Below are 18,598 nucleotides of genomic sequence, written 5' to 3'. Positions count from 1 at the left end.
CTGATTGGTTCACAGAGTTGGCCACTGTCCCTTGGAAAGCGATCAAGAAAATTCTTTTAGGAAGGTAAAGAACCTGTATTAGAATCCCAGCTCTGTCACTACTTAAGCCATATGACCTCAAAGTTACTTAACCTGTTCGAGAATGTTTCCCTACTTGCTAAAATCCGCCTTGCAGGGCTGTGTACATCAGAAATGATACACATACGGTAACTGGCATGTGGCAGAAGTCCAGCAAATGAAAGCTACTATTTCTACCTTAACTGAAAAATTCAGTTTACTACCTGAATGACAGTGTACTAAAAGGTAACTGCCCTAATATCTTTTAACTCAGAGCTTAAATCCTATCCAATCAACTCCTCTAAGGAACTGCAGGCAGTATATAAGCACTGCACCCTTTTCTTCCAGATTTTTACCAACACTAAAAGCAAACCTCGTTTTTAAATTTGTCAGCCATCTTGCTCTTTTTCTTTTGGAATTCCTTTCCATAGGAAATAAAAAATGAAAAGAACAGGCTGTGTTTCAAAATATTCCATTCAGACTACAAGAAATATTGAGTATTTACTACAAAATACTTTGATAGAAATTACAAAATGGAGAGTTCACCTGCAGTGTGAAAATTTGATAAACTCAATTGAAACTACCATTACATAAATAACCATAGTACTGTTTGCATAACCCAAGAATAGTCAAATAACTGGCTGCGTTAAGTCAAATGCCTGTAATAACACTTAAACCTTTAACGAAAACCTAGTTAGCACATTTAAAGTCAACTGAAAAGGAATTTCAACGCTGGTTTTGGAGTGTCTAGAGCTATCTTTACTAAAGTCCCAGTCTTCCCCTCTTTTAACTTTTCCTTTAAAAACACACATACAAACTGCATATTATATGCTCCAGAGAGTAGAAAGAGCCAACTTACATGACATATAAATTCTGACTTAAGACCAACTGGTCTCCATACGGTCCGTTCTGCATTAAAAAGAACTTGCAGACTCTAGTCCTATTAGTGTCACTTGCCCACCCATCTAGATCTCGACTGGGTGCTCATTCCCTACAGGAGTGAAAAAGGGGACGAACAGGCTCCAGCACGCGCCCGATAAAGCATGGGCCCTCAGGGCCAACTACGACGAGAAAACGTCCCCGTCTGCAAGTGAGGCAACTTTCCTCCAGCGGACTTTCAAAAGAGTAAAACAAACGGGGAGGGTGAGGGGTGAGGAACGGTGAGCGGGAAGAAGAGTTGATCCACCCCATTCCCCCGCCTCCACACACGCGCATACTTTTTGTTGCACCCTCTGCCCCGAGAGTCTCAGATTCAAACGTTCTAACCACAAATTATCGGCGTTCCCCTCCCTGAAGGGATATCAAATTGGGCGGGAGCTGCCGCGAACTCTGACCCCGAGCCTTCGCGAAGGCTTAGACCAGGAAGGGGTGGGGGGGGGGGGGTCGGCGCCCGCTTTCTCAAGAAAAGCGGCTTAACGCTGCTTCCGGTCCACGCTCTCCTGGGGCGGTACCCCCAAACCCGTCCTCCCCAGGACCCTGCAGCCGCCGGTCACCACAGGGTTTCCCTCCGGCCTCCCCCCAGGGACTTCCTCCTCGCGGGTCCGCTAGGCCCCAGGACCCGGCGACGCGCGCGGCTCGGCCCGCAGGCCCCCGCCAAGCAGGCGGGCGGGCGACGAGGTACCGCTTCGGGCCATTCCCGCCGCCATTTTCCGGCGACCGTCGCCGCCGCGTAGGGGGGGACGATTCCGGAGGAGGAGACTGCGCAGGGGCGCACCGGTCCCCGCCGCAGGGCAGAGGGGAGCGTCCGCTGGCACCGAGGACCCTTAGGATCTTCGAAGCTTCCGCTTGCTGGCTACCCCGTCCCGAGCTCAGGCCTCCTGCCGGGCTTTACCGATAAGCCCCTCACCTCACCCCAGACCCCCGCGTTACCACTTACGCGGAAGAATCCCGCGTCCATCTTGCTGCCTCGCTCGGAGATCGCTCCCTGTCCCAAGGTGCACCGCGCCGCCGCGACGGAGGGCGGGACCGGCAGGGAAAGCCGAGCGCCCGGACGCAGAGCGGGCCGCTCCACCCGCCCCACCAGCCGACACGAGGCCGCGCCTGCTCAGTGTGGCGAGCGCCCGGTACGCGTGCGCACGCGCGTTCAGGGAGGCGGGCTGCTACCAGGCTCAGAGCCTCCCCAGTGGCCAGTCAGGGAGGAAAGCCTCGCGATCGCAGCAAATTGGGTGGGGGAGAGACAGAGAGAGAGAGAGAGAGAGAGTGTCGTCGGGTCGCCCCGCCCTGCGAATCCTTTTGTGGAGCTCAACCGGCCTTGTTCCCGGAGCGTGAATTGACCCATCCGTCCACCCGTAGTGGCGGAGGCCTCCCGCCCTGGGGGGCCCATGGAGCGATTGAAGAGAAAAGCTGTTACCTCAGAGTGACGCTAGTGGGGCCGCCCGTGTCGTTATGAAAGTTGTGACTGTGTTGTTTTTACGAGTTTACCAGTTACTGAGATCGGCCCTGAAGTAGTCGAGCTATGCAGTATGAGTGAAATCTGCATTCTGGCCCCGCTCCCTCGGCTTTCCCTCTCGTCTCCGCACAACTCCTTAGCTTTGGGGAGAAGCTGGAACTGTGGTTTAGATGAATTTCGGTTTCGGCTGCCGGGTCCCCACGCTAGCGGGCAGGAAGCTGAGGAGAAACGTGGCCCCCGGAGAGGGCCTGACGGAGAAGCGGCCTGCCTCCAGGCCTCGGGGCCCTCGGAGTCCTCGGCCTCCGCCTCGGCGGCCCAGCTTTGCCTCCCCAGCGCCCTGCTCCGGCTGCGAGGGCTCCGGCATCGGATGCCTTCTGCCGGACTTGCCCTAAGCGCTCTTTTTCTCTGAGAGGAAGCATGTGACCATTCTCTGACCATCTTTTGTAAAATACCCCCCACCACACACACACGCGCGCGCGCGCGCGCACACGCGCAAACACTTTAGCCTCCCTTTCCTGCTTTTTGTTCACAGCACTCATCTTGAAACTGTGTGTTTACTCTCGTGGCTTTAAATACCAACTGCCTCCTAACAACGTCATAGATTTCCAGCTCAGATCTCTCTCCCGAGCTTCAAACGTGTATTGGCAGCGTCCTCCGGGACGTTTCCACTTGGCTAGACGGCCCCTGGTTCCTCCTCCTGTCTCCCAAGCACCCTCCACCCCGCCGAAAAACCGACCCGCTCCTCCCAAAGTCTTCCCTGCCTCGGTTGATGGCAGTATCTTTCCTTTTCTTTAAGACACAAGCCTTGGTTTCGTTCTTGACTCCTCTTCCTCTTATATCCCGCTTCCAAACTGTCAAGACCCTGCTCTGCTATCATCCTGCTTCAAAGCACTGTCACCTTTGGCCTGAACTTCTGCCCTGGGCTCCTAACTGGTCTCCCTGCTTCTGCCCTTGCCACTCAGCATCTATTCTAAATGCAGCAGAGTGATCCCGTTAGAATACCTTAGGCGTATCATTCTTAAGCTCAAAACCTCCCTATTAATAGTCCCTTATTTTTCTCTGAGCAAAAGTGGAATCCGACCTGATGCTCCCCTATTTCTTCTTTGATCTCATCTAGTACCCTAACACTGGTCACTGCTTGAACTTCTTAAGCTAGCTCCTGCCTCAAGACCTTCGTAGTGGTAACTTCTGCTCTTCCCCCCAGATAGCTACTTGCAAATTTCAAGATTTTACTCAAGTATCACCTACTCAATGAGGCTACCCTGACTGCCCCATTGGAAATTGCTCACATACTCTCTCTACATCCCTGATGTCTCTCTCTCTCTCTTTTTTTTTGGCTGCGTTGGGTCTTAGTTGTGGCACACACCATCTTTTTGTTGCGGCTCGGGGGCTCTTCCTTGCGGTGCGCGGGCTTCTCTCTCGTTGCGTTGAGTGGGCTCCAGAGCGCGTGTGCTCTGTAGTTGCCGCACACGGGCTTAGTTGCCCCATGGCACGTGGGATCTTAGTTCCCCGACCAGGGATTGAACCCGCGTCCCCTGCATTGGAATGCGGATTCTAAACCATTGGACCACCAAGGAAGTCCCCCACTGATGTCGCTTAATCTACTCTGGTTTTCCCCATAGCATTTATCACCTTCTAGTATTTACCTATTTTTAATGTGTTTATTATCTGTTCCCCACACTAGAATGTAAGCTCCATAAAGTCAGGGCGTCTGTCTTTTTTGTACACTGATATGACCCTAGCACCTAGAACAGTGTCTGGCACATAGTACAGGCTCAAATAAATTTTGCGGAATGAACAAAAGCTTTGTCAGAGGGTCAAAGATGGGGAAGTAACTGGTTTCCACATAACAAGCCAGTTAACCAGATGGAACTATGAAATCACAATGCACATCTTATTAGTATTCTCGATGACTCTGATTAGTCATTCTGTTTTATCCTTCCTTCACTGTTTCTGCTCTTTTGCTGCCAATCTCGTAAATGCTGGTTCTCTGTCTGGTTCTGTCATTGACTCTTTTGTCATTTCCCTCAGAAAAGGTGACCTATCTGTCCTCTCTTGGTTTCAATTACCTTTTTGTCTCTCAAATCTGTATATACCAGGCACAGGTCTGCCCCAGACCTATATTTTCAACTTCCTGCTGACATTCGCTTGGATGTCTGTAGGCACCTCAAACTGAATTCATCTTCTGTCACCTGTCTCACCCTCTCTTTTCCCATTCTCAGTGAGTGAGCACACATTTCTCCTTGTCATCGTTCTTCTTTTCACACTGTATAACCATCACATCTTGCCTTTTCACCTCAGTCAACTTCCTTCTGGCCCCATTGCCTCTTGAATTCAGGCAATTTGGATTATTGTCTGGATCATTGCACTGACCTATTAACCATTTTCCCTGCCTTCAGGGTTGTTGTCTCCATCCTATATCCAGAGTGATTTTCCAAGGTGATATCTTGATTCTTTCACTCCCTTGTTTAAAACTCATCAGTGGCTGGGCTTCCCTGGTGGCGCAGTGGTCGAGAATCTGCCTGCCAATGCAGGGGACACGGGTTCGAGCCCTGGTCTGGGAAGATCCCACGTGCCTTGGAGCAACTGGGCCCGTGAGCCACAACTACTGAGCCTGCGCGTCTGAGCCTGTGCTCCGCAACAAGAGAGGCCGCGATAGTGAGAGGCGTGGCGCGCGCACCGCGATGAAGAGTGGCCCCTGCTTGCCACAACTAGAGAAAGCTCTCGCACAGAAACGAAGACCCAACACAGCCATAAATAAATAAATAAACAAATTTTTTAAAAAACAAAAAAAAACTCATCAGTGGCTTCTCAGTCGTCCTCCAGATAAAGCCCAAACTAGTTACTGTGACTTACAAAATCCTTTATGATTTGTTTACGCCTCCCTTCTCCAGACTCATCTCCTGAGTTAATCTGCTCCCTCTCCCCGTGTCTCACTTCTTTTTTTTTTTGCTTTAAGGTTTAATTAAATATCACCTATTTCTGTGATAGCAACATCTATATAAATAACATGAGGCCAATAAAATTGCATAGGATTCTGAAAGTCAAACTAGTCTCTATCTCCCTGGTATTGTCACAACGCTAAGAAGCCAAAAGGAGAAGAAACATGGTATCAGGAGCAATTTGTTTTGTACATCTCACATGGTACAGTTTGTAATAGGTTTATGGAAAAGTCAGGTTGCCCTTCTTTTTTTTGCCATTTGTTTTCTTTTATCAACATAGATGTCAGTTTCTTTTTTTTTTTTATACAGCAGGTTCTTATTAGTCATCAGTTTTATACACATCAGTATATACATGTCAATCTCAATCGCCCAATTCATCACACCACCATCCCCACCCCCCCCCCAGCGTGTCTCACTTCTAAACTGCAGCCACACTGAACTACAGACACTAGTCTAATGATGAACAGGTTAGGTTTCAAAAGTCAGTTTTTTGTCTGTACGTTTGTAAGTAAGCCAAAAGAGACTAAGAAGTGACTCAAATGTCACCTGCTCAGGTGAGCCTTTCCTGAGCAGCCTTCCAGAAAATAGAACCCTTACCACCACCCCATCCTACCTTGCTTTATTTTTTCTTCATAGTACCTGACATTGTTATCTATTTTGTTTACATGCTTACTGTCTTTGCCCTCTTAAAAAAAAAAAGAAAGCCCTATGAGGGCAAAAATCTTGTCCTCTTGTTCACCATTAAAGCCTTAGTGTCTGAACAGTATCTAGCACATTCTTGGAAGTCCATAAATATTTGTTGAATGAATGTACGAGTGAGAGTCTAAGGCTCAGTCACCAAAAGCGTTTCTACCAATGAGTGAGTCTGGTCTTTGAAATATAACCATTGATTCTATAAGGAAAAGTCCACATGGAAAAATCTGTTGAGGCAGAGAAGGCTCCTCCCTAGAGGTGCAGTGGAGAACTACAATACTTGGCAGTGAAGGTATTTGCAGACACCGTCTCCTGTAAACTCTGATGCTGTGCAGATCAAAATGGGCCTTCAAGCCAAGAAGCCATCCCCAGGGTGGCTCTTTGCTATGCCTGGTCTTTAATTCCTCAAATAAACTGAACTTCAAAAAACTAATAGGCATCCAACCTTGGTGCTGATCCTCTAGGTATAGGCTCCATTTCCTCTACTGCTTTTCCTCATTGCTTGTTGATTGCTGTTAATGGTATAGGGGTTTCATTTGTTGCCTATTGTCTCTGTCCTCTAGACTCACTCCTACTGAAAATACATTCACCGCTGTGCTCAAAGACACTTTCCAGAGTAAAATGTATCAGCTTTTATCTATCAGTCATTTTTATCTCAGTTATGAGATTATTTTAGTCTATAGCTTGTTTGGTAAATTTGTTTCATTTTGAGATTGATGAAGAAATCTTTTGGGAATAAAGGAAAATAAAAGCTTAGTTGAATTTATCAATAATAGATCAAGCTGTCAAACTATAAGAAGATTTCTGTTTGTGTTTGCATATATAAATATCTAACGTATAAGACATAGAAGTAGCAACCTGGGGTTTTCTGAACCTCACACTTTCCTAGTCTAATAACAAGGCTCGCTAGATGGCGATCTACCCTTTCAGGATAACATACCTCTTTGGCCAGGACTTGTTTCTAGAAATAAGTAAACTATCACAAAGACATATGGTTTGATTTGTTGTTTTTTACTGAGCGTTACTCTGTGCTCAGCATGGTATTCTTAGATATAGTAAGAGATACAAAGGAAGTTTAAGACAGTCCTCAGAGAGCTTATAGCCAGAAAGATAACAGCAACAGGCAAAGAAGAAAACTGTAACTGTCTGCTTTGCTTTCTAGCCCTTAGAAGGTCCCCCACAGATGCTATGTTCAGACATTGTGTCGGCACATTTTTAAAAGAAGGGCTTGAAGAACAACAGAAGTGTCCATCAGATGGGAAATAGGAGCCATAATTAGGAGAATTCTCTTTCCCATCTATGTTTTCTTGTGTTTCGATGACAGTATCTTTCTTTTATGTAGGGTCTCAAAATAATAGCATTTACCGTTTTGTGGGGCATACTATGTCAGGCTTTATGTTAATGCTTTAAACGCCTTAGATAATTCAGTCCTCACAATAATACCTAGTAGGTTGTTATGGGCTGAATTTTGTCCTCCCAAAATTCAATGTTAGAGTCCTAACCCCGGGTACCTCATAATGTGATTGTATTTGGAGATAGGGTCTTTAAAGAGATAATTAAGTTAAAATGAGGTCATTAGGTGGGCCTTAATCCAATACCATTGGTGCCCTTATAAGAGGAAATTAGGACACAGACACATATAGAAAGAAGAACATGTGGCCATCTACAAGCCAAGGAGAGAGGTTTCAGAAGAAACCAACCCTGCCAACACCTTGATCTCAGACTTCTAGCCTCCAGAATTCAAGAAAATAAATTTCTGTTGTTTAAATCAACCAGTCTGTGTTACTTTGTTGGAGCAGCCCTCACAAGCTAATGCAGAGGTATTATCCCCATTCTAGAGATGAGTAAAGTGAGACCGAGGAAGGGGAAGTTGCCGAAAATCACACAGCCAGCATACAGTAGAACTCAAGTTCAGGGTTTGGTTTATCTGCTGAGGGCTGAGACCACAACATTACAAACGACTTGACACTGAGGGAGGGAATGTAGACAGACCTTATCCTACTGGTCAGTCAGTAAGCAAACAAGCCTCCTCAATCTGGTCAGTGAATGCCTCCCAGTCTCACCCAGGTGAGAGGAAGGGAAAGCCAGAGAGGCCTGGCTCAACTTTCTTCACCTTTGGGCTCAGAACTCTTCTGGCAGTGGTGGCCGTAAGTGGTCAGTGATGCAAATCATTCTTGACTTCATTTAAAATGAGCCACAACTCCTGTCATTCTAAGAGGTCTTTCTTTTTTCTCTTTATCCCCCGCACCCAAATTCCCTAGCTGGGCAGGGTCCTTATCACATTGTCTTGTAAATGTAGGGCTAGCTAGAAACCAGACACAGGGAAGCCAGTCAGCAAATACAAATTTGGATCACACACCTTCCCTTTCGGCCTTGGGGAATGCCTGAGGGGTTGTGGTCCAGTGACCCATGGGCAATGGATAAAGACATTTAGGCCAGGTGTAGAGTGTATGAATTATGACTTGACCCATTGCTTACAGCCCAAGGAGGGTCACCATGTCTTATCAACAAATCAGGATTGTCTAACTTAAACGAACCTACAACCAGATGAGTGGGGGTAGTAGGGCCAGCATGTGCACTAATCATATCTAGACACCTACTCCCACAGTAGGAGTGCCTGGCATTCCTCCACTCTCCTAAGGTCCAGGCAGCAGCTGGAAAAAGGATGAGGAGCTTCCATACTTGCAAGGCAACTCATGGACCATCACAGGCACCCAATATAGGTTGAGATGCTATGGTCTTCAACCTCACGCCAAAGAAGTATGTGTAAATGTAAAGTGAATTAATAGAAATGTTAGGCTAGAATAGGTAGATTAGACATTTTATACTGGAAAGTCTTTTGTTGTATTAAATAATCCTATAATAAAAAATATAAAATTTTTAAAAGGCTACCTCTGGTTTGTTTCTATTTCTTATATTAAAGCCAACTGAGTGAATACAAAACAATTCACTGCACAGACACTCTGTGGTTTGACACCCTAGAGTTGTTCTTTCCTAGAGGCTTAATTTTCATTTCCCCTGAACATTTAAGAGACCCACCTGGACTGTTCTTCCTGCTTCACCCCAAGCTCCTCAAGATGGTGAATCTGGGCAGCCTGATTAAAAAATGTAGATTCTTGGGCCTCACCCCCAGAGTTGCGATCTGTGTGGAAGGCAGGAATCTGCATTTTGAATAAACATCCCCAGGAAATTCTGATAGGGAATCTTACTTTGGGAAACACCATTTTGATTTTTCACTAAGAAGACCCTGAGAGCTGATTCTTAAAGCCAGAATCCTCTGCTTTAGACTCTCAGGGTAGTTTATGTCCCATTACCAGTTTTCCCCTGGTAAATCTTTGCAGAGCTCCACAAGGAAAGGCCAATGCTTATTATGTCCTCCAGAGGCTCCTTCTACATGTAGTCCAAACCTCACCCTCCCACAGCTTTCTCTTCTTGTGGAGTAAACATAATTTCTCCAGGGTGGCTCTGGAGGGACTGCGGAGCCATCAAAGCCCCCTGTCTCAAACCTCAGAGAAGACTGGGGGCCTCTGACCCAGATAATGGACCCCTCACAGTTGCAGACCACTGCCAAATACCCCCTTCAGTTGTGACCGGAAAACTGTGTCCACCTCTTGGTGAGTATAGAGCCAAAAGACACAACCAAGCCAAAGATCAGGAGAAGAAAGGATTTATTACTTGCAGCAACTAAGGAGAACACACTGGGGATCTTACTTAAAGCAGCATCTCCCAGAACAGTAAAATTGGGGAAGTTTTAAGCTGAGGGTACATGCATATTTATGAAGGGGCTTGGACAGTTGACAGAGTCCGAACTTTAGTTGATTGAAGTCACCAGGGTCAGAAAAGGTCAACATCATCGTCCCTTAGGTTCTGGTTGATCTGGTGGTTGAGTGCTTCAGGCTAACCTTTACCACTGAAAGATAACTGGGAGTCTTCACAACTGATATGTTATCTTTGCTAATGTTACTTCTCTTGCCTGATAGCAGGTAATGTTTCTGCATTCTTTTGTTCCCTTAAGATCATTAATTATTGAGACCTGTTCAAGGGCAAGCATTGTAGCCAGGATTAGATCACAAATGGCTTAGGCCAAAAATGGCTTCTCTTATGTCAAGAAAGCCATGCTTCATTCTCTTTCTCCAGGGACCCCCTACCCTATCTGCTTACATAACCACAGCCCCTCAAAGTTTGGGGCAATCTGCTGTTGGTCCCTGACAAGGACCATTGCTAGCTGTGGGAAATGCGAGAGAAGAGGAACAGTAGGAATAAAGTGGTCCCCAATTTGACCTGCCACAAGCCCAAGCTGCCTCTGGATTTTCCTGATAAGGAGGGGTTACCTGCTATTCTTCAGGACCTAGTTTATCAGGGTCTGGGCTTCTAAAGTTTTGGGCATCACTATCAGCTAAGAACTGGTGTCTCAAGTCTGAGCTCCATTTGACAGTCTTGTTTCTGGGAATATTACCCCCAAACTGGGTTTGCCTCTTGGTGGGTGTCAAGCCAACAGACACAACCAAGCCAAAGACTGGGAGAAGGAGGGATTTATTATTACTTGCAGCAAGTAAGGAGAACACTGGGGATCGTTCCCGAAGCAGTGGCTCCTGAAACAGCAAAATTGGGGAAGTTTTTGTTTGTTTGTTTGTTTTTTAATAGGTGAACCAGATATTTGCATGTTTAATCACATAAAGAAAGTATCCATATAGTAAAAAAGTGTTATCAGTTGTATAGTATAGATGCCATATAACAAATGTCTACGGGGTTCATCTGAAATTCTTTAACACTACGGACAGAATATAAACCCAAGTTAGGGTGAAAGCTACTCTTTCCACAAGCCCTTATGCACATCTTTTAAGATCGTCTAGGACAAGTTTGTAACAATGATAATAATACCAAGAATAATGATGATGGTGGTAACAGCTCACATTTATTGAGTTTTTAGCATATGTCAGAGCTGTTCTAAGTATTTTACATGAACTTATTTAATCCTTACACCTACCTTATGAAGTTAGAACCGTTACCGTCAAAACTGGGGAAGTTTTAAGCTAAGGGTATATTCATATTCATGAGGGGGCTTGAGCAGAGGAGAACTCAGCATAGAATTGGGGCAAAGGTTGACAGAGTCCAAGCTTTAGTTGATTAAAGTCAGGAGGATCAACATCATCCATCCTCCATGTGGGTGGGGACCTTACTTCCTGCAGAACTCAAAGGTATATTATTATATATATCTCTTGAGGAACCAGGACCCTGCCCCAAGGCAGTACTATTGTTTCTTGACTGCTCCTCCCTTATTTCTGCATTCCCTCCCTCAAGATCATTAATTACTGAGACCTGTTCAAGGGCAAGCATTGCAGCCAGGCTTAGATCACAAAATGGCTTAGGCCAAAATGGGTTCTCTTATGTTGAGAAAGCCATTCCTGGTTCTCTTTCTCCAGGGACCCCTTAACCTAATCTGCTTACAAAGGTTGCCTTGAAGTCCAAGGTTATTTCTGCAGGATATCTGAACCTCTAGAAATATTCTACCACATTGATAGATGGTCCTCTGTGCTCACTCTGGTGTGAACTGAAGGCAGATCACTTTTTCCCCCCACCCCCACCCCCCCATACACATCCAAACATGTGTATTGTGTCTGCCATAAACTTCTGACTTGTGATGTCATCTTCCTGGGAAAGGGAAGTGTTTGAAGCTTTGATCCACAAAAATTGGGTGGGAAAGGAGGGTTGAATCCTATTTAGATCTCTTGGGTTGTTATGAGGGTTGCTAAAGAAAATTGGATTTTATAGATAATTTAGTTAATAGCATATGTCAAATTTTATTATAATCTTGTTCCAAGGGAAAAGGCTTTTTAGTGGGCCAAATAGAAAAATTTGCTCCAGGGACTTCCCAGTGGTTAAGACTCTGTGGTTCCAATGCAGGCGGTGCAGTTCGATCACTGGTTGAGGAATAAGATCCCACAGGGCCAAAAGGTTAAAAAAAAAAAAAAATTGCTCCATTATGGAAAAAAGAAAATAGATAGACAATCATTGTTTGATCAGATAAAGAAAAAAGGATTTCTAGACTCTTGATAGAAGACGCTCAGACTCTCAGATAGAAGTCAGTTGGGCAGGTGAGTAGCTAGTTTCCAGAATAAGTCTTAATCCCATTAAAATTCATCAGAAACTTGTTTTAAACATTTTCTCAGAAATTTTGTTTCTGTTTGTCCTAGAGGAAAGCTGTGAATTAGATCCCACAGAAGCATTTTTCCCTAGATCAAGTTTGGGACAATTTATCTTTTACTATGATTAAATAAGTTTATATTTCTAAAATGTTTAGCATAGTCCTTGGTATATACAAAACTTTAGAAGTCTTTGAGAGAAGAGGAAGAGAAAGAGAGAAGAAAAGAAGAAAGAGAAAGTTATTAGAAGCTACATTTCTCTCTTTTTAAGCCTTAGCGCTTAACGCTTGTTAAGAAAAACTTCAAAATTTGGAAATAGGCTAAAAGGAATTATTGCATTTCTTTTTAATATTCTGGGGCATTGCCTAGCAAGTCCTATCAGTGATTATCCAATTCTTTAGAGGAGTGTACTTTTATTTCATTTATTATTTACTATTGATTAAAACATTTAAAAACTCTGAAAGCCTAGATATTAATTTGTAGAAGACTGAGAGCAATGCAAATGCTTTTTGTCCAATGGCAATACAAAAAAATTTTACCAGAAAAGATAACCACAAAGATTATGGTTTTATTGCCCTTTGGGCATTAATTTGTTTTCCTTTTTTTCCCCTGATTTTCAGTCTTTCATTCTCTCTGTTGAGATGATATTCGTTGATCTGTTTTTTGTTTTGTTTTGTTTTGTTTTTTCCCCCTGGCCACACCACACAGCGTGCAGGATTTCAGTTCCCCGACCAGGGATTGAACCCAGGCCACAGCTGTGAAAGCCCAGAATCCTAACCACTAGGCCACCATGGAACTCCCATCCATTGATCTGTTTCTAAGTTCACTGATCATTTCCTTGGTTGTATCCAACCTAATGTTGATCACATCCAAAGCGTTTTTGATTGCAGATACTGTATTTTCAGTTTGGGGATTTCCATTCTTTTTTCTTTTCTTTTTTTTTTTTTTATAGTTTCCAAATCTCTCCTGAAATTTCCTATGTCTTCAGTCACTATGTAGATCTTCTCCTGTAGACTCTAACAAATTTATCAATTTTATCTCAAATTCTTTGTCTGCTAATTCCAATGTCTCGGTCATTTGTGGGTATCTTTATATTGACTGATCTTTCTCTTTATTACAGGTCACAGTTTCCTGTTTTGTTGAATGTCTAATAATTTTATTATATACTTGACATTGTGGATGATATGTCATAGAAACTGTATTCTGTTATCTTCCTCTGAAGAATGTTATTTTATTCTATCAGGCAGTTAAATTACTGACAGATCACTTTGACCATGCTTTGTTAGTCAGGTACATTTCAGGAATTGGGGTCTCACAAAGAAAGGAGAGAAATAATAGGGCAAAAATACTTTTTTGAAGAAATATTAGCCAAAAATTTGGTTTAGAAAACAGTACCCAAAGATCCAGGTAGCTCAACAAAACTTAAGGAGGATAAAGTCAAAGAAAACCACACCTAGGCACATCATTATCAAACTGTTGAAAATCAAAAATAAAGAGAAAATATTTAAAGCAGCAAGAGAAAATAGTTGCATTGCAAATAGGGGAGCAATAAGAATGACAACTGATTTCTTATCGGATTGGAAGCTAGCAGGTGATGGAAATACATCTTTAAAGGGCTGGAGGAAAAAGAAAAGTCAACCTAGAATTCTATATCTAGTAAAAAAAATTTTCAAAACTGAGAGTGAAATCAAGATATTTTCTGATAAATCAAAACTGAACCGATTTTTCACCAGCAGACTCTCACCACGAGAAATTCTAAAGGACATTAAGTAGGCTGAAAAGAAGTGATAGCAATTGGAAGTTTAGATCTATAGAAAGGAAGGCAGGGGGGCTGAGTTCCCTCCCTGTTGGTTGTTTGGCCTGCAGTGACTCAGCACTGGAACCCACAGGGTCCTTGGTGGGGCTGGTGGTGGACTCCAGGAGGGCTCAGGCCAGGGAGAGCTTCCCAGAACTTCTGCTGCCAGTGTCCTTGTCCCTCCAGTGAGCCACAGCTGACCCCCGCCTCTGCAGGAGACCCTCCATCACTAGCAGGTGCTAAGAATGGAGGTGAGCCTGATGATGCTGAACTGGTAAGGCTCAGTAAGAGGCTGGTGGAGAATGAGGTGCTCAAGGCTGTCCAGCAGTATCTGGAAGAAACACAGAACCAAAACAAGCCAGGGGGTGGGAGCTCTGTGAAAACTGAAGAGGCTGATAAGAATGGCACTGACAGTGGCAACAGCAGGAAATGAGACCTGAAGGCAGGCAGGTCCCCGCCGCTCCGTGAGAAGCATCCCTGCTCCCTCTGCCGAGTCAATGGGCTAATTTGCATTGTGCTGTTTAAGTGTCTCTTGTCCAATCTGTGGAGATTGCCTAATACTTTCATGATTGATGTGTTTGCATTCCTGAAACACAACAGAAGAGAAATGGAGTGCTGGGACTATCAGAGGAAATTAATTGATGAAGGAAGAATGGCCCAGGTTTTACTTGCCCTCAGCCGAGGCTGTGGGAGAGAGGATTTTGCGTTATGCCTCGTGGACTCAAATTAAAGGCCATGGACGGGGCCTTGCTGTAAATGGAATACTGCCATTTATATTGCTTAGCAGGGCATTTGACTACTTTATCTGAGGCCAAAACACACACAGAGCTAACAAGTGCTACGATTAAAATGATCACTGTTGAAATTATTATCCATATAGTTAGTCCATAATGTTTCATGTTTGTCCTATGTGGGCTGTTGCTATGCAGTGATCTTGTTTCATGTAAATGATATATTTTTGGTGAAATGCAACCTTTTCTATAAATGTGGGCAGCATTTAAAAGTTTCTTTTTAACCCTCTTTTGATAAGTCGGTGTGCCATATTTAATGTTTTTTCATTGGCATTTGCACATAAAATGTATCATATAATTTTTTTCCCATAGGCCAGAAACCTATTGGAATCCGGGACTTAATTAATGAAGCTTTGTGCCGAGAGAGGATGGGTCTGCAGTCCAAAGTGAAACAGGTAAAGGAACCTTTATTAAAGCCTGAGACTCAGGCCAAAATTAGGAGCGAGCTTTTTGAATGAAGATTCATTAGCAACAGTAATGAAGGAAATGATGTTGATTTCAGCGCAATTTTGACGTAAGCTCTACATTGCTATCCTGGTACCAGAGTTTATGAAATCTTTTCAGCTCATTAAATAGCTCTTTGGTAAATATCAAAGAAGTGTTCTGATAGAGTCTGCACAACAGCAAACCAACACTGGTAAGGAATTAACAATCTCTTACCAAAGAAAACTGATTCTGCACTGTTATTTTTAAGCTGAATTTGTGTTTTAGAATGTTTATCTCTATAATATCGAGATTCATTTTATAGAAAGGACTTCTTAATTAGCCATTGTGAGATGTTTGTTGGTTCCTCACAAATAAAATATAAAGACCGTGGAAAATCATTTACAGACAAAAAAAAAAAAAATACAGTATTTTAAGGGTAACTTGTCTCCTGTTGACATGATTTTTGTTGTTGTTAAATCAAAAGAAGCATTGTTCACATGTATCTATGCCTAGTGTTACTTTTAATGAGACTTTGAATGTTTATTGATCACCAGTACTTGAATGAACATTTTAAAATGTAATTATTGCAATCACTGGTTAAGAATGTTTTATAATGTCCATATGTGTTATTTTTCAATGATCAAAATGTAATTTGCTTTTTCATTTCTTAATGACTGTTTGGGATTTTTATTTTCTACTTTTCAGAAGATAAGCCCTAGGTCTTACTGTATCCCTCACAATCTGAATTTGTTTGCACTAGTTCATTTCTAAAGAATATTCTTGAAAAATTTCCCTCCCATGTGATAATCACTGGTAACAGCTTTTCTATAGTCAGTGTAAAATTGCTGCTACTAAGAGATCATGATGGAGGGGGAAATTATTAGAGATCAAATATGTAAACTTTTCAAAGATAAAATCCAGTTTACTCATGGATTTTAGCTATTTTTTCACTGGGTAAATTATGCTACATTTATTTATAAGTGAGTTTATGCATTTTCATGCCTCTTAATAAATGTATTGTTTTCCCGTAAAAAAAAAAAAAAGAAAGGAAGGAAGGAAGAACAATGGGAATGGTAAATAAGTGGGTGAATATTTAAAAATACAACTTTTTGTTCTTTTCTTAAATATCTTAAATGTCAATTGACTTTAAAGCAAAACTAATAACAGTGTAAGTTGGGATTTTTTTTACCACATGTAGACATAAAATATGTGGCAACGACACAAAGGACAGTAGGGGTGTAAGTGGAATTATACCATTGTAAAGATGTCAGTTTTCTCCAAACAGATTTATTTTTATTGTCCATTATCCAATAAAAATCCAAACAGAAGTTTTGAGGAACTTGCAAGCTGATTCTATTATTTTTATGAAGACAAATGTCCAAAAATAGCCACTGCTAAAGAGCAATTTAAGGTGGGAGGCCTTGACCTCCTGTATTAATTAAGAAAATGCAGTATCTTAAGCGCAGTAAGTCAGAAAGAGAAAGACAAATACCATATGATATCACTTATATGTGGAAACTAAAATATGACACAAATGAACTAATCTATGAAACAGAAACAGACTCACAGACATAGAGAACAGACTTGTGGTTGCCAAGGAGGAAGGGGCATGGGAGAGGGATGGATTGGGAGTTTGGGATTAGCAAATGCAAACTATTATATACAGGATGGATAAACAACGAGGTCCTACTGTATAGCACAAAGAACTATATTCAATATACTGTAATAATCCATAATGGAAAAGACTGTAAAAAAGAATGTATATATATATGCATAACTGAATCACTTTTCTGTACAGCAGAAATTAACACATTGTAAATCAACTATACTTCAATAAAAGAAATTTAGAAAAAACAACAAGAAAACCAACAACAAAAAAGCAAACATACTGACAAACTCACCAAAGAAAACAATAGCATAGAGAAAGCCCCACATGTATATGAAAATTTGATATAAGACAGAGGCAGCTTTGTAGATATTAGAGAAAGGATGAGTGACACTGAGACTATATGGTTATGCATATAGAAAAAATGAAATTGGATTCATACTTCACCCTACACATAAAAGTTCATTCCTAATGATTAAAAACTTTCATGTGAAAGGCAAAACTTAAAAAAAAAAGCTTGGGCTTCCCTGGTGGCGCAGTGGTTAAGAATCCACCTGCCAATGCAGGGGACACGGGTTCGAGCCTTGGTCCGGGAAGATCCCACATGCCACGGAGCAACGAAGCCCGTATGCCACAACTACTGAGCCTGCGTTCTAGAGCCCACGAGCCACAATTACTGAAGCCCACATGCCACAACTACTGAAGCCCGCAAGACTAGAGCCCGTGCTCCACAACAAGAGAAGCCACCACAATGAGAAGCCCGCGCACCGCGATGAAGAGTAGCCCCCGCTCGCCACAACTAGAGAAAGCCCGTGCACAGCAATGAAGACCCAATGCAGCCAAAAATAAATTTTAAAAAAATTTTTAAAAAAAGCTTTGAGAGCATGTCTTTAAGGCCTAGGGATAGGAAAGATTTCCTTAAACAAGATACAAAAAACATGCTAACTATAAAATAAAAATATGAATAAATTTGACTACATTAAGTAAGAAATGTTTGCTCATCAAAAGATACCACAAAGATGGGACTTCCCTGGCAGTCCAGTGGTTAAGACTCCGCACTCCCAATACAGGGGGCATGGGTCTGATCCTTGGTCAGGGAACTAAGATCCCACATGCCATATGGTCTGGCCTTAAAAAAAAAAAAGATATCACAAAGGGAGTCAAAAGACAAGTTGTAAACTGGGAGAGGATATTTGCAACAAAATTATTGAAACTGAGAAAAGATTAACATCTAGAATAGATACTGTTACAAACTACCATAAACGAATAAGAAAAAGACACACAACCCAATGCAAAGACGGGCAAAGACTTGAACCAGCATTTCACAGAAGAACTTATCAACATATGACAAGATGCTCAACCTCTCTAGAAATCTAGGAAATGCAAATTAAGATCAAAAGGTACCAGTTTACATCTACTAGACTACTCAAAATTAGGAAGTCTAGTGATACAAAGTGTTGAAGATGTGGATTAAACAGAACTCTCATGTACTGCTGGTGGAAGAGGAAATTTTACAAACACTTTTAGAAAACAAGTTGGCATTATTGAATAAAATTAAAGATGTGCAAACCTTATGACCCAGCATTTCTACTCCAAACAATTGTATGCATGTACCAAGAGATATGTATAAAATATTCATAGCAATATCCTTTCTACTGGCAAAAACTTGGATTTAAACCTAAATGTCTGTCATCAGGATAATGGGTAGATTGTAACATGTTTCCAAAGTGGAATATTATGCAGCAAGAAACAGAAT

The 18,598-nt window shown here is 42.6% G+C and overlaps 1 protein-coding gene across 6 annotated transcripts in view; it reads right to left on the bottom strand.

Moving 5' to 3' along the window:
• SRRM1 (serine and arginine repetitive matrix 1) overlaps positions 1-2,090 on the bottom strand; it is a 30,627-nt gene extending 28,537 nt beyond the window's left edge. For 4 of the 6 annotated variants that reach the window (XM_068539175.1, XM_068539176.1, XM_068539177.1 and 1 more), the window contains exon 1: positions 1,934-2,090. In XM_068539175.1, the coding sequence (XP_068395276.1) occupies positions 1,934-1,954 (21 nt within the window). In that variant the 5' untranslated portion in view covers positions 1,955-2,090. The remainder of the gene's footprint in view (positions 1-1,933) is intronic. The other 2 variants (XM_068539174.1, XM_068539178.1) reach the window with 1 other exon arrangement.
• Between the last annotated feature and the right edge of the window lie 16,508 nt (positions 2,091-18,598).

Source organism: Eschrichtius robustus, chromosome 3 (genome assembly GCF_028021215.1).
Source record: "Eschrichtius robustus isolate mEscRob2 chromosome 3, mEscRob2.pri, whole genome shotgun sequence".
Classification (NCBI taxonomy): domain Eukaryota; kingdom Metazoa; phylum Chordata; class Mammalia; order Artiodactyla; family Eschrichtiidae; genus Eschrichtius; species Eschrichtius robustus.
The sequence above is the reverse complement of the archived record's forward strand: the minus strand, read 5'-3'. Positions and strand labels throughout refer to the sequence as shown.